Here is a 12,786-nt window from a genome sequence, read left to right as displayed (position 1 = left end):
CGAACTCAAACCAAAAATGTCCAATTACCTAATCAACTCCATATGTCTAGAACCCGAAAGAACCCTACCAAGATCGGAAAAGAAAATACTTGAACCCGACCCGAAGATCTCAATGCCCATGTTAGATGTAAGTTTTCCAAATTTTCACCATTTAATTACTTTTGAAACAGAATATCAAACAAGAAATGTGAGTTAATCCATGCTAGAAAATCATAGTTTTGGAAAAAAAAAATAAATAGGTATGGGCGTTCGAGTGCCCAATCGGTTTGGTTTGGGTTCAATCGGATTTCATTTTTTGCATGAAATTTGATCTCAGCCGTATATTTTTAAAGTTCGTTCTCAAGTTCATTTCTGATATTGTACTACATCATAAACCCAATTGATTCTGTTTTAATTTCGGTTTAGGTTCAACATTGGATTTTTTTGGGGACTTAAAATTTTTTGGTTTTTTCTTGGATATCCATTCGGTTCGGTTTGGATAAAACTTATAATTCAAAATATAGTAAAACAATATCCATTCGATATTTATGTTAGATTCGGTTCAAGTTCATTCATCGAGTCGGATAGCGTTCGGATTTAGTTTATTTTCCGGAAAATATACAACTTAGAATAGTATATAGAAAATATTAGGCAATGTAATTTTTTCAGGAAAATAAGAAATGTGAGTTAATTCATGCTAGAAAATGTATAGTTTTGGAAATAAAACAAAATATAAAACAGTATATGGAAATTGTTGATCAAGTTTTTAATTGTCAATTTGTTCCGGATTAAAAGATAATCATCACACTTGTTCTAATAGTATGTCATGTAGAATTCTTTTTTATCTATTTGAATAAATATTCTGGCAAATCTTTTCCTTAAATGTGGAGTCTAAAGAGAGCAAGAATCTTCCCACAGTTCTCAACCTAACATATTTAATACGCATATATATATTGTCTGTTCATCCAACACTCTCAAACATATCTAGTCAAAGCCCTTTTTTACTTTCTTAAATTGGCCACAAAATATCATAAGGTTTAAAAGATTTTCAAATGTATCAACAGATCGAATAATCCTTTCTTTTTTTGAGATCGCTAGAGATTTTCAAATGTATCAACAGATCGAATAATCCTAAAATGTGGACAGTAGTTTTATTTCTTTATATTCAAGCGAATCACATTTTTTCGTTACTGCCAGAGTTGACTAATTCATACGTTATTCAGGGCACAATACACGACAAAAATATGTTTTTAATAACAGAAAAATACAAATCATGTTTTATTTACTTTTGTTTCATTAAACAATTTAGTAATAATAAATAGTTGTATACTGTATATAACATTATAGTCTGTCATAAATGCATTAAAATGAGCTTAGGATATCTCTATCGTTAATTAAAAAGAGCAAATGATGATTACAGAAATTGAAATAAATTAGCTGAAAACCCTAAACGCAGGAGGAGGAGGAGCCACCAGTATTCTCTCTCTGCTTTTGTGTAAAATAAAAGTCAATGCCTTTTTGACCGGACCTGTAAAAAAGAAAGGCTAGAGAGAGAGAGAGAGAAGCCCACTGAGTAGAAAGAGAGAGAGTAGTAAATGAAACGAGAGATTGGTGGTGAAAGGACTCAGCTTTGCATTTATTATCTAATCTTCCAAACAAACAAACAAAAACAAAAAAAGATCTTCTTCTTCGTTCTCTTCTCTTCTGTTTTGTTCCTAGGGTTTCTTGGATTCCATCTCCTTTCGAATTTTCTGTTAATTTCTCCGTGAAATTTGTTTGATTAAACCCCCCCAAAATCTTAAATCTTTATCTTCTGGGTTCACTGAAAGTCTCCGTCTTTAGAGGGTCCACCTTCTTGATCTGTTCAATTCTTAGGTTTTTTTGCTTTTTCTTATGGGTCTTCCCTCCTTTTGTTGCTAAATCTCCAGAAAAGATTATGCATTTCCCTCTGTGGAAGCAAATCCACCACTGCGCTGCTCTCATCCTAGACAAGAGCAAGAGCAGGAGGAGACATGACTCCTCCTCCTCCTCCTCCTCCATGCTTCGAAAGCTCTACGAAGACAAGCTCAGAGAAGCTCTCGAGGACGCGTCCGAGAACGGGTCCCTCCACAAATCTCAAGACATCGACCAAGAAGACGAGAGCTTGGGCCGGTCTAGATCCCTAGCGAGGCTCCACGCGCAGCGCGAGTTCCTCCGCGCGACGGCCTTAGCCGCTGAGCGTGACTTCCAATCAGAAGACGACATCCCTCAGCTCCTCGAAGCGTTCAGCAAGTTCCTCACAATGTACCCCAAGTACGAGACGTCTGAGAAAGTCGATCAGTTGAGATCTGACGAGTATTCTCACTTGTCGGATTCCAATTCCAAGGTATGTCTTGATTACTGCGGGTTCGGTCTGTTCTCTTATCTCCAGACGCTTCATTACTGGGACTCTTGCACGTTTAGTCTCTCTGAGATCACTGCTAATTTGAGTAACCACGCGCTCTACGGTGGAGCCGAGAGTGGAACTGTTGAGCATGATCTCAAGACTAGGATAATGGATTACCTCAACATCCCCGAGAGTGAGTACGGTCTTGTCTTCACCGTTAGTAGAGGCTCAGCGTTTAGGCTGCTCGCTGAGTCTTACCCTTTCCACACCAACAAGAGGCTTCTGACGATGTTTGATCACGAGAGCCAGTCTGTGAACTGGATGGCTCAGACCGCGAGGGAGAAGGGCGCTAAAGCTTACAACGCGTGGTTTAAATGGCCGACGTTGAAGCTCTGTTCGACTGATCTGAAGAAGCGTTTGTCACATAAGAAGAGGAAGAAGAAGGACTCTGCGGTTGGATTGTTTGTGTTCCCTGCGCAGTCTAGAGTTACCGGCTCTAAGTACTCTTACCAGTGGATGGCTCTTGCTCAGCAGAACAACTGGCATGTGCTGCTTGACGCTGGCTCTTTAGGTCCCAAAGATATGGATTCCCTCGGGCTATCCTTGTTTCGACCAGAGTTTATCATCACTTCCTTCTACAAAGTGTTTGGTCATGATCCTACAGGGTTTGGCTGTCTGTTGATTAAGAAGTCAGTGATGGGTAATCTCCAGAGCCAGTCTGGTAAAACAGGATCAGGCATAGTGAAGATCACACCTCAGTATCCTTTATATCTCAGTGATTCAATAGATGGTTTGGACGGTTTAGTTGGTCTCGAAGATGGTTACAAACCTGCTTCTGCAACTATGGAAGCTTCTCGTAAAGGAGCTCAGATGCCGGCTTTCTCCGGCGCGTACACTTCAGCGCAAGTGAGAGATGTGTTTGAGACAGAGCTTTTAGATGATGGAGATGGGACTAGCAGCACCATATTTGAAGAGAACGAGAGCGTTTCGGTTGGAGGGTTGATGAAGAGTCCAGCTTTTAGTGAAGATGAGTCGTCAGACAACTCGTTTTGGATCGATTTGGGGCATAGTCCGCTTGGCTCTGACCCTTTGAACCATCATAAAATCGCCTCTCCGTTGCCGCCGTTCTGGTTTACAAGCAAACGGCAGTCGCCTAGACCAGTGGCAAAGAGTCCTATGTATGATGGTAAAGACGTCCTCTCGTTTGATGCTGCAGTTATGTCGGTTACAACTCCGTCACGGAACCTGAGGAACTCCAGTAGTCTCCTGACACAAGAGATACAGGAAGAAGAGCAATGTGGGTTTGGAACAAATGGGTCAAGCTCCAAGATTTGCTCTGATATGAAAGAGAATGCAATTAGAAGAGAGACTGAAGGAGAGTTTAGGTTACTGGGAAGAAGAGGGAGGCTTGAAGATGAACAGCCAAGCAGAGGAACAAGAGTTTCGTTTAACATAGACCGTGTGAGTCATAGTCTGGACCAAGGGGAAGCTTCTCTAGCAAGTGTGTATAACGAAGAAAGCGATGGTGAGAACCAGAACGAGGATGATTGGGAGAGAAGGGAGCCAGAGATTGTTTGCAGCCATATCGATCATGTGAATATGTTAGGTCTTAGTAAAACCACAACTAGACTCAGGTTCCTTATAAACTGGCTTGTGATCTCTTTGCTGCAACTCAAGATGCCTGAAACAGGCAACCTTGTGCAGATATATGGGCCCAAGATTAAGTACGAGAGAGGAGCAGCGGTTGCTTTCAACGTGAAAGACAAGAGCAAAGGGTTTGTGAGTCCAGAGGTTGTTTTAAAACTAGCTGAAAGAGAAGGTGTGTGTCTTGGTATTGGGATCTTGAGTCACATACGGATGATGGATGTCCCGAGAAATCATCATCGTGGGGGGGATAGCTCTTTGCATCTGCAGAGAGAAGCTGGTGGTAAGCGAGGAGGAGGAGGAGGGTATGTGAGATTTGAGGTTGTGACAGCATCTCTGAGCTTTTTGACGAACTTTGAAGATGTTTATAAGTTATGGGGTTTTGTGGCAAAGTTCTTAAACCCTGGTTTCAGCAGAGAAGGTACGCTTCCGACTGTAGTTGAAGATGAAGAAGCTGAAGAGTCAGAGACGTGATGGGGGGGAAAACGGAGGGCAGAAAACTTTTTGGATATGACTCGGAAGAGGCTGCTGCATCCTAGAGATGGGGGGTGTGCTTCTGGAAAATGGAAGTGAGAGATGTGAGTTGAGATTTGCTGCTATATAGTGTTTTTTTTTAATGCGTTTTGATGTGTTTATCAGTTTGTGAGATAGGGAGGGAACAATTCTTGTAATCTGGAAAGCAGAACAGTGTTTGGCCAAAAGATTTTCACGTTTAGATTTAAAGTATTAGCTCTGACACATCCTCTCATCCAAGTCTCGTTTACATATCCGGAAATCTAAATTTCTCAGAAGATGAATTGTGGTCAAGACCCTGAATCTCTCTCTCTCTCTCTCTCTCTCTACACAAAAAAGCCGTTTTGTACTTTCTCTACTTATCTTGTGAAGCTTTTGGTTGTAGCAAAATATGAACGATCTAAATTTAACTTGTGGCTCTTTGTTTAAACTTAAATCTGATTTCCAGTGACCAAAGCAGAAACCTTACAAATTACTAAAGTCTGAACTTTTTTGCTTTTCTAGTCAAATTTGGATAATTTCAATAATTTTGATAATTTTTCTTATTTTAGGTTAATTTGATTTGTAATATCGATACACATAGTTTTAGTTTTTAAATTACTCCATCGTCAAACCAAACCAAACCAAACCGTAATCAAATTAATTTAGAAATGTGCCAATTGGTTCAGAACCCAAAATCGAATAAAAAACCAAAAATCTATTTGGTGGGTTCAAAACCGCAGGCAGAGAGTCTAGAGTCTAGTGACAGAACCAACGAGTTAACCTCACGCGCCTAATTGTCGTCATCAAGTGCCCTGGTGTTAAACCCTAACTAAACCCCATGGACCTTTGAAACCGTTTAATACCTCAGGTCATCAATCAATGCATTCATCACTGAAATCGAATCCAAGCTCTCGTCTTTTCCTCAACCCATCTAAATCAACGCCAACCCGATACCCAATCTTCACTTTCCCCAGAAAATCCTCACCCAACAAGTCTCTGAGAACCTCCATCGATGTCCAGCAAGAAGAAGTTTCCAAAGAGGTCGCGCCCAGTAACGTAGCTCGTCGGCTCCCGATTGTAATCAAAACCTCCGGCAGAGTTTCTAGGTACTTCCTCAAAGGAGACTCCTTTCAGCTCGTTTGCCTTGATGATGATACGACGTCGTTTTCACACGTCAGGTTCTTGAAACTGATTAAACTTTCATCTTCCGCTGCAAAAGACTTCTTTATACCGAAACAAGTCAGTGATAGTTATATAAGTTATGTCAAATGGAAGTTCTTGCACCGAGTTTTCAGCTCTGCCCTTCAGGTTCTTGCCACTCAGGTAAACATCTCATGACTTTCAAATTGGAACCAAACAGACATGAGTTGATTGATCTTTCGTTGTTGTTATAGGCTATGTTTAGAGCCATAGGGATTGGACAGTCTCGGTCACTTGCTTCATCTGCTGCTTTTAATTGGATTCTCAAAGATGGGCTTGGACGGTTATGTAGATGTATCTACACCGCAAGTCTTGCCTCTGCTTTTGACACTAATCTCAAGAGAGTTAGGTTCTCGACGTCTCTACTCTTCAGTCTGAGCATTGGAGTTGAGTTAATGACTCCACTTTTCCCACGCTACTTCCTTCTCCTAGCTTCCATCGCCAACATTGCTAAACAAATTAGCCTCTCCTGCTACTTAGCAACCGGTGTAAGGCTTTCCCTAACGTTTTCACTTTCCCTCTTTGAGTTTTGGTGTTCACAATGCTTCCCACGTGTGCAGTCAGCTGTGCATAGAAGCTTTGCTGTAGCGGATAACCTCGGTGAAGTCTCTGCAAAGGCACAGGTCTTCTTTTTCAGAAATCTACTCATGTTCTTTATCGTTTGTTTCACATCTGACTTTGTTAGTGAATTTTTCAGATTCAAACTGTGTGTTTTGATAACCTTGGCCTCCTACTTGCGGTTCTTCTAAACATGCTATTCCAAAACAATCAAAGGTTAGATGAGTCTAGTACAGTTTTGTTTGTGAGATGAATCTCCTGACTTGATGCATGTGCTAGACTGCAGGCAAGTCTACCTTTTGTTCTGTATCCGATTTTCTCCACAATTGATCTCCTTGGCATCTATCAAGGGCTCAAGCATATCAATCTGCAAACGTTAACCAAGGTATAGCCTTTTGTTATCTTGGTGATGAGACCACTCTTATGTTACAAGCTTTATTTTTCCCTTTTTCTTTATCAGAATAGGCTTGAAATAATTTTGGAAAGATGGATTCAATCTCGTCAAGTGCCTTCCCCTGCTGAAGTGAGCAAAGAGGAAGGAGTTGATCTTTTAGGGAGCAGAGGTGAAAGAAAAAAAAACAGTACCCTCTTAGAATATGGAGGGTTAGTGAAGCTGAATTGTTCATATGTTGTTTGTAGCTAGCAAAAGGGTTTGGCCCATCAGAATAGGATGCTTAGATCCAAAGGCCCAGATTCCTAAGCTATCAATGATGGTGATGCAATCACTCCGCAATGATGATGGTTACTTCATAACTTTGGAGCTTTCCTCTCATGGTTTCAGAAGAACACCAAGAGTGAGTTTTTTATATATCTTATATCCCTCATGATTCTCTGGTTTGATCTTAACTACTTGGTAAAATATCTAGCCGAGGATCGTTATCTGTCTGCGTGAAGGAGCCAACAGTTTAGAGGTTATCACCAGTTTGTTACAGGTAAAGGATTCAACTTAATATCATCAGAGTTCATAATAGTGTCAACTGATTAAACATTCTGGTTGTGATTTGTTTCAGACATGTTACATACGTAAAGCCTTTGTTACCAATAGATTCAAGAGAACGGACAACCTGACGCTACAAGATTGGTCTTTACTCGCAGGAGATAGCAAGTTAGCTGCACGAGATGACTTTACCGAACTGTATAAACAAATGCAAGAACAAGGTTGGATTGTGAAGAACGTCTTGTTGAGTGCTGAAGAGCAGGTTCGATACATTTTCGACCAACACCAATCACTCGCATTGTAAAACTGTTTTACAAAGAGATTTGTCTGTAAATTTTATGCTTGTTAAAATCTATACACATCTACACTAAGAGACTTTTGCTTATTTATAATGTGACAAACATCAATTCGAGAAGGAACTTGGCTCGGTGCTGTACATAGAGTACTCACTCATGCAAATGTTTGCTCTCTCCTCGCTCCATTTCAGAATCTCCATAGCTAACTTGAGAGACGCATCAACGCTGTTCGGGTCCAAGCTCTTGCTGGAAGACACAAAGAGCTTTTTGCCAGTCAAGGAAGAGTAGAACCGCTTGAACTTAACCGCCATGTAATGGAAGGCAAGCTGACCCAAAGTGGGGTTACCGTTGTTGTTGTTGGAGCGGTGGCGACTGACCACAGGGTTAAAGTCTTGGAACCACTCGCAGCACGTCAAAGGAACACGTTCCACTTTCTCTTCGAGAAGATCGTACTTGTTGAGTATCAAGAGGAAGTCCATCTGCTCAAAGATGGGGTGAGTGATGATGCTTTCGAAGAGTTTCTTGGCGAGTAGCATCTTGTTTGTTCCGTCTTCTGAGACCTGGTCGTAGTCGCTCATGGAGACAACGAACACGACCATCCCAACGTCTTCAAACATATCTATCCATTTGCAGTTTTCACCGAGGCCTCTTGAAGGTACTCTTATCAACTGGTACCTGAGAGAGTTAACATAAAAATGTCTTTGACATATTATGCAACCGAGTGAATGTTGTAAACAAACACAGAGACTAGAGTCACTAGACTAACCTGAGCAAAGAATCAAGGTGGTCGGAAGGATCAAGATTCTCTTCAGCTGCAGTCTGTGGAAACGAGAAATCAAGACAAGCTAAACCACTGGAGGAAGTAACTCCCTCTGCATATAGTATATCCAAATCTGATGGCTCGTAGTCTGGTGTCAATACATCAATAGCCTGAAGAACGAGAAAGCTTAGAAGACAATCCAATGATACTCAAAAGCTATAGTGTAAAAGCTTATATACATACCCGTTCCAAGAAGTAACTAGCGACACTGGGAAGGAGTCCAAGCTCACTTCTTCGCTTGTATGTAGCTTGGATCGCTGCATCTCTCCATAGCTCCTCAACCAGTGGGGCATACTCACGAGACGCTGCAGGGAAAATGACACCGAGGTTTCCAGCAGCCATGGTCTTTAACAGCCAATCAGAAAACGCTTTAAGCCTTGGGCCAATGGAGTACAATGTCTTGACGTTGCTTTTAGCATCTCCTGTTAGTAAGTAAAACCGATATCACATAAAGATGTCACATTACGAATTCATGAATGTAGCTCTTGTCATTAAACAGTATATGCACCTTCTTCGTCTTCAATGAGAGACTGCTTTGCGTTCATGACGCCAAGAGCCTCTTCTTCAAACCGCTCACGGCCCTCAAGAAGCATACCGAGATAACCATACACATTGGTCTGGATAATCACCTTTATATTTTCACGCTCATCCTCCAAGAACGGTATGTCCTTATAAAGGATCTTTGCCTGAAGGAGAAAAGCAATTGAGTTTCCGTTATAAAACTTTGGACCTTACGGTTAATAAGAAGAAGCTCATTACCTGTTTGAATATTGTGCTAGTTCCAGAACCGCTGTTTCCAACCAGAAGAATCTTCTGCAAAGTCCTGTGCTCAAGATGGTCCAAAATGCTTCTGCTGTTAGCACTGTGGAGCTGGTCTCCAGAAGCATTAGAAATAGATTTTGATGGAACAGGAAGTGACAATACAGCACAGAGTAACTTGGTCCCAGCCTGAAAAAGCAGTTAACAAGTTTGGAATCTTCTATCAAAAGAATGAAAAATGCATTTAAAATATGGAAAATATAAATTTCAGACAGAACAACAAACCTTTCCCCATATGTATCCCTTTGTATTCTTCTGTCCTTCTTCTTGGTATGATCCATCCTCGTTCACCCAAAAATGAGGGTTACCTGCACATTGAACTCCTGCCAGCTGCAGCATTCTTAGCTCCACTTTAGTAATCTCCCTTCCGTTTATGAAAACTTGAGTGTTTCCGTTGCTAGCTTCTGCACTAATAGGACCTCCAACGTTCAGATGGGGACTAATGATCTGATAAGGCTTCTCTCCTTCCTGCGGAACACATCAACATAATACATATAAAAACGTTCTTGAAACACACCAGAAAGGCAGAAACTAAAAGAGCAGTATGTTACTATATTTAGTTCTAAAATAATCAAACAATTTAAAAATACTATTTATAAACCGAAATACCCAAAAAACCGAATTAACATAATACTTTTATCCAATTATCCGACTTTCTTTTACCATAAACCCTGAAAAATCTGATATTTAATCCGAAAAAACCCTTTTTTTTTTTTACTTTTTAACATAAATTAACTGAAAAAACCAGAACCGAATGGGATTCGAAATTATCATAGCCGGTTCCTAACTCTGTTACTCGAAACCAGAACCGAACTGGAACTGGAACAGAGTGCCAGGGCTACCAGAAACTAAAAGAAGAGTATGTTACACTCACCTTTCCCCAAAGTCCAGACACTTTATCATACCAATAGTCCCCAGGTTTAAGCTTCTTCGGAGGATTAGCGCAAGTTTGAAGCGCAACCAGCTCTTCAGGGTACAGAGGCTGCCCATTCACATACACATACTCAGCCGGCAACTGATTAGCTTCACAGAACCTCTCAGTCTTCATAATCTGCTTAACCTCCAAATCATTAAGCAGCCTCTTAAGCATCCTAGAACACTTCCCTAAACTCCCACGCTTCGATTCATCAATAGGACACCCAATACAACTAACACACTTCCTCCCTTCAGGCATCGAACCCATAGCTCTAAGCACACAGCTGCTACAGTACTTAGCGTCGCAGACAAGACACACTTCCTTCTCCGTAAACCTGTTCCCTTTGAAACACCTGTAGCAAGAACCCTTTTTACCCTTTGTCTGAGGCTGTTTCTTAACGGGGGCAACACGTGTCCTCTTCTGGTTACAATCCTCCTCTTCGTCATCATCATCATCATCAGAGGCAATACCTAAGAAAGTAACAACCGGCTGCTTCTTCCCACCAGTTTCGCTAACGCAGTCACCAGTAACCCTAGAGGAGGGATAGTCCATACTCAGAACAGACTCGTTATCTAAGCTCTCTTTCTCCTCACTAACCTCAAAGCTATCGCAGAAGGCTAAACCCCTCGCCGTCGTCTCCTCCTCCAACTCGCCGGACACTTCCTCGGTGGGGGAGACGGCGGTGGAGTCGGAGACGTGTTCGATCACTGACGTCGGAGAGACCATCTTCTCTCTGGAGAGCTGCTTCTTGGTGCTGTCGATGGAGAGAATCGGCTGAATCACGGGGAAGGACATGGCGGCGGAGATGCAGACGGGGGAGACGACGGCGGCGACGGGGATTCTGTCCATGTTGATGGGGACGGCGCGTGGGATGTCGTAAGGTAACGGTGGACCGTCGTATTCGACGGCGAATAGACAGTCATCGTCTTCGTGGATCGAATCTGGTTTCTTCAATGGCATCTTCACTGATACAGTAACACAAGAACAAAGAGAGGTAGAGAGAGGCAAGAGTAAAGTAAGAATCAAAGTTACGTTGATGAATTAGGGTTCTTGTTAGAGAGAGAGAGAGAGAGAAGAACAAGTGGGAAGAGAAGAGAAGAGAAGAGGAAAAGGAGAATGTGAAAGAAAGTGATTGTGAGAAAAAGATGAAGAACCCAACCCACTTGCTTTGCTTGCTTGCTCGCTCGAATCTTGTCCGATTAATTTTAATTTTATTTTATTTTTAATTTTTTGTTGCTTTTGCTTTTGGAATTTTTTTTGGAAAATAAAAATGGGGAAAACGTGGGACCCAGTTAGATGGGATTAGGGACAAAAACCGAAATTGTCTTTATTCGACGTCCTAACGAGAGATTGGAATTTGAGCTGTCTCTTCACGTGGGATCCATGAACAGTGTTCAGTACTGTAGTAAAAGCTCTGATATTTTTCTTTGCTCTTTTTCCAAAAATTCTCTCTGATTTGGTCCGAAATTTACGGTTCTTAAAAAAAACTTTATGTAAGCCCATTAGGCCCATAATGAGAACCATGAGATCAATAACATTAGGTCAGAGGAAGAAAGAAACGATGTATATCACAACAACTGCAGATATACAAAGATGTGAAGAATATAATCATGGCAAGGAGGAATAGGAAGAAATTTCATTCTCTGTGGTCAAGTTGGATTATCTAATTCCATAAACTTTGCTCTATTTTGTTTTTTCATTCTTTTTGCCAAGGTAAAGTAGTTCTTAGATTAACTTATCGTAAATCTGAACATCATTAATATGATATTAGTATTCTTAGCAAATTTTTTTTTTTTAAAAAATAACATTAGGTCATGAACGTTTGCACGTATTTGCTTTCCCATAACTATCAGTTTTAGTCCAGGCGACTACGACTTATGGATACTGATTGGGAATTGTAAAACATGTGTTTAACTTTGGTACTCGATCTTGATTTTACTCGTGTGTTATACATGATTCCTAAAAGCTTGTATAACTATGAAACACTAGGGACCTTGGTGTACTCAAGGTTTTAGTTTATGTAGATGACCCTTCTCATTCTCAAGTTTGTCTCAAGTCCTTAATTAAAACTTTGCGTCTTTGTTGGATCTCAAAATTCACTCAGAATTTAGGGCTAGGGTTTTATAAACGTGTATAAGAAGAAATCTGAAAAATATATAAATTGATGATTTCATATGAAAGTATATATTTAATTGATAATACGAGTAGAATACAACTATGAATATATAAGATATCGAAGAACAAGAGTGTACGAATGTATTGAACGTATAAATGTGCTCTACAAGAATTCGGATCCCCTTCTTCTTATCTTTGGTCTTTCTGTTATAGGTCTTTAGGAATGGATCGTAACGGCGGTGTGATCTCTTGTGAGTATATCAGAACTCTTAATGATCGTCTTTAGTGCTTTTACTTCTGTTTAGTTATGGTTTTTGATTGGGTAAGCTCGACATGGGCGGTTCCCTTAGATCAAAATGGGATGTCGATCTTCATGGGTAATGTCCTCTTCTAAGCCTTGGTAAGATTAGATCGAGCTCTTGAATAGGGTCTGGAGCGGGGCTGAAGCCCACGCCTCCAACAATTTTCACTTTGCTAAGCATTGCATGTCAACCTATTCTAACTATTTCATCGCTGATGGGAAATGGAATCAACCAAAGAATCAGTAGTGGATCCAGAAATAAAGTGAAGTGGCGAGCAAAATTAGTTAAACTAAAAATTTCTTACTCATTATAAAAAAGAGACAATGTGGTAAATATCTCA

General features: G+C 40.7%; 3 protein-coding genes across 3 annotated transcripts; 2 read left to right on the top strand and 1 right to left on the bottom strand.

Annotated features, from left to right (window-relative positions):
* The first annotated feature begins 1,505 nt into the window (after positions 1 to 1,505).
* Positions 1,506 to 4,721, top strand: LOC125586343. Its single transcript, XM_048756365.1, has one exon. It carries the CDS (start codon positions 1,916 to 1,918, stop codon positions 4,460 to 4,462), a length of 2,547 nt encoding a protein of 848 aa, XP_048612322.1. The 5' UTR covers positions 1,506 to 1,915; the 3' UTR covers positions 4,463 to 4,721.
* Positions 4,722 to 5,159: 438 nt separating this feature from the next.
* On the top strand, positions 5,160 to 7,593 carry LOC125586344 (protein root UVB sensitive 4-like). Its single transcript, XM_048756366.1, has 9 exons — positions 5,160 to 5,806; positions 5,878 to 6,171; positions 6,244 to 6,306; positions 6,381 to 6,457; positions 6,521 to 6,626; positions 6,702 to 6,804; positions 6,881 to 7,035; positions 7,108 to 7,173; positions 7,252 to 7,593. The coding sequence occupies exons 1-9, from the start codon at positions 5,363 to 5,365 to the stop codon at positions 7,480 to 7,482; spliced, it is 1,539 nt and encodes a 512-aa protein (XP_048612323.1). The 5' UTR covers positions 5,160 to 5,362; the 3' UTR covers positions 7,483 to 7,593.
* On the bottom strand, positions 7,451 to 11,198 carry LOC106446470 (extra-large guanine nucleotide-binding protein 1). Its single transcript, XM_013888208.2, has 7 exons — positions 9,988 to 11,198; positions 9,339 to 9,581; positions 9,054 to 9,242; positions 8,803 to 8,980; positions 8,478 to 8,716; positions 8,241 to 8,404; positions 7,451 to 8,149 (listed from the first exon to the last, which is right to left on the bottom strand). Exons 1-7 carry the CDS (start codon positions 10,987 to 10,989, stop codon positions 7,582 to 7,584), a joined length of 2,583 nt encoding a protein of 860 aa, XP_013743662.2. The 5' UTR covers positions 10,990 to 11,198; the 3' UTR covers positions 7,451 to 7,581.
* Positions 11,199 to 12,786: the final 1,588 nt, after the last annotated feature.

Source organism: Brassica napus, chromosome C4 (genome assembly GCF_020379485.1).
Source record: "Brassica napus cultivar Da-Ae chromosome C4, Da-Ae, whole genome shotgun sequence".
Classification (NCBI taxonomy): domain Eukaryota; kingdom Viridiplantae; phylum Streptophyta; class Magnoliopsida; order Brassicales; family Brassicaceae; genus Brassica; species Brassica napus.
This window is presented reverse-complemented; position numbering and strand designations above follow the sequence as displayed.

Bases quoted from the DNA above. Each gene is read 5' to 3' on its own strand.
- LOC125586344 (XM_048756366.1), top strand. From the start codon at position 5,363: ATGCATTCATCACTGAAATCGAATCCAAGCTCTCGTCTTTTCCTCAAC. The intron at 6,627-6,701 runs GTATAGCCTTTT...TTTCTTTATCAG, and splicing joins ATCTGCAAACGTTAACCAAG to AATAGGCTTGAAATAATTTT. The intron at 7,174-7,251 runs GTAAAGGATTCA...GATTTGTTTCAG, and splicing joins TTATCACCAGTTTGTTACAG to ACATGTTACATACGTAAAGC.
- LOC106446470 (XM_013888208.2), bottom strand. From the start codon at position 10,989: ATGCCATTGAAGAAACCAGATTCGATCCACGAAGACGATGACTGTCTA. The intron at 8,717-8,802 runs GTGCATATACTG...ACTTACTAACAG, and splicing joins TCTCATTGAAGACGAAGAAG to GAGATGCTAAAAGCAACGTC. The intron at 8,150-8,240 runs GTTAGTCTAGTG...TAACTCTCTCAG, and splicing joins CACCTTGATTCTTTGCTCAG to GTACCAGTTGATAAGAGTAC.
- LOC125586343 (XM_048756365.1), top strand. From the start codon at position 1,916: ATGCATTTCCCTCTGTGGAAGCAAATCCACCACTGCGCTGCTCTCATC.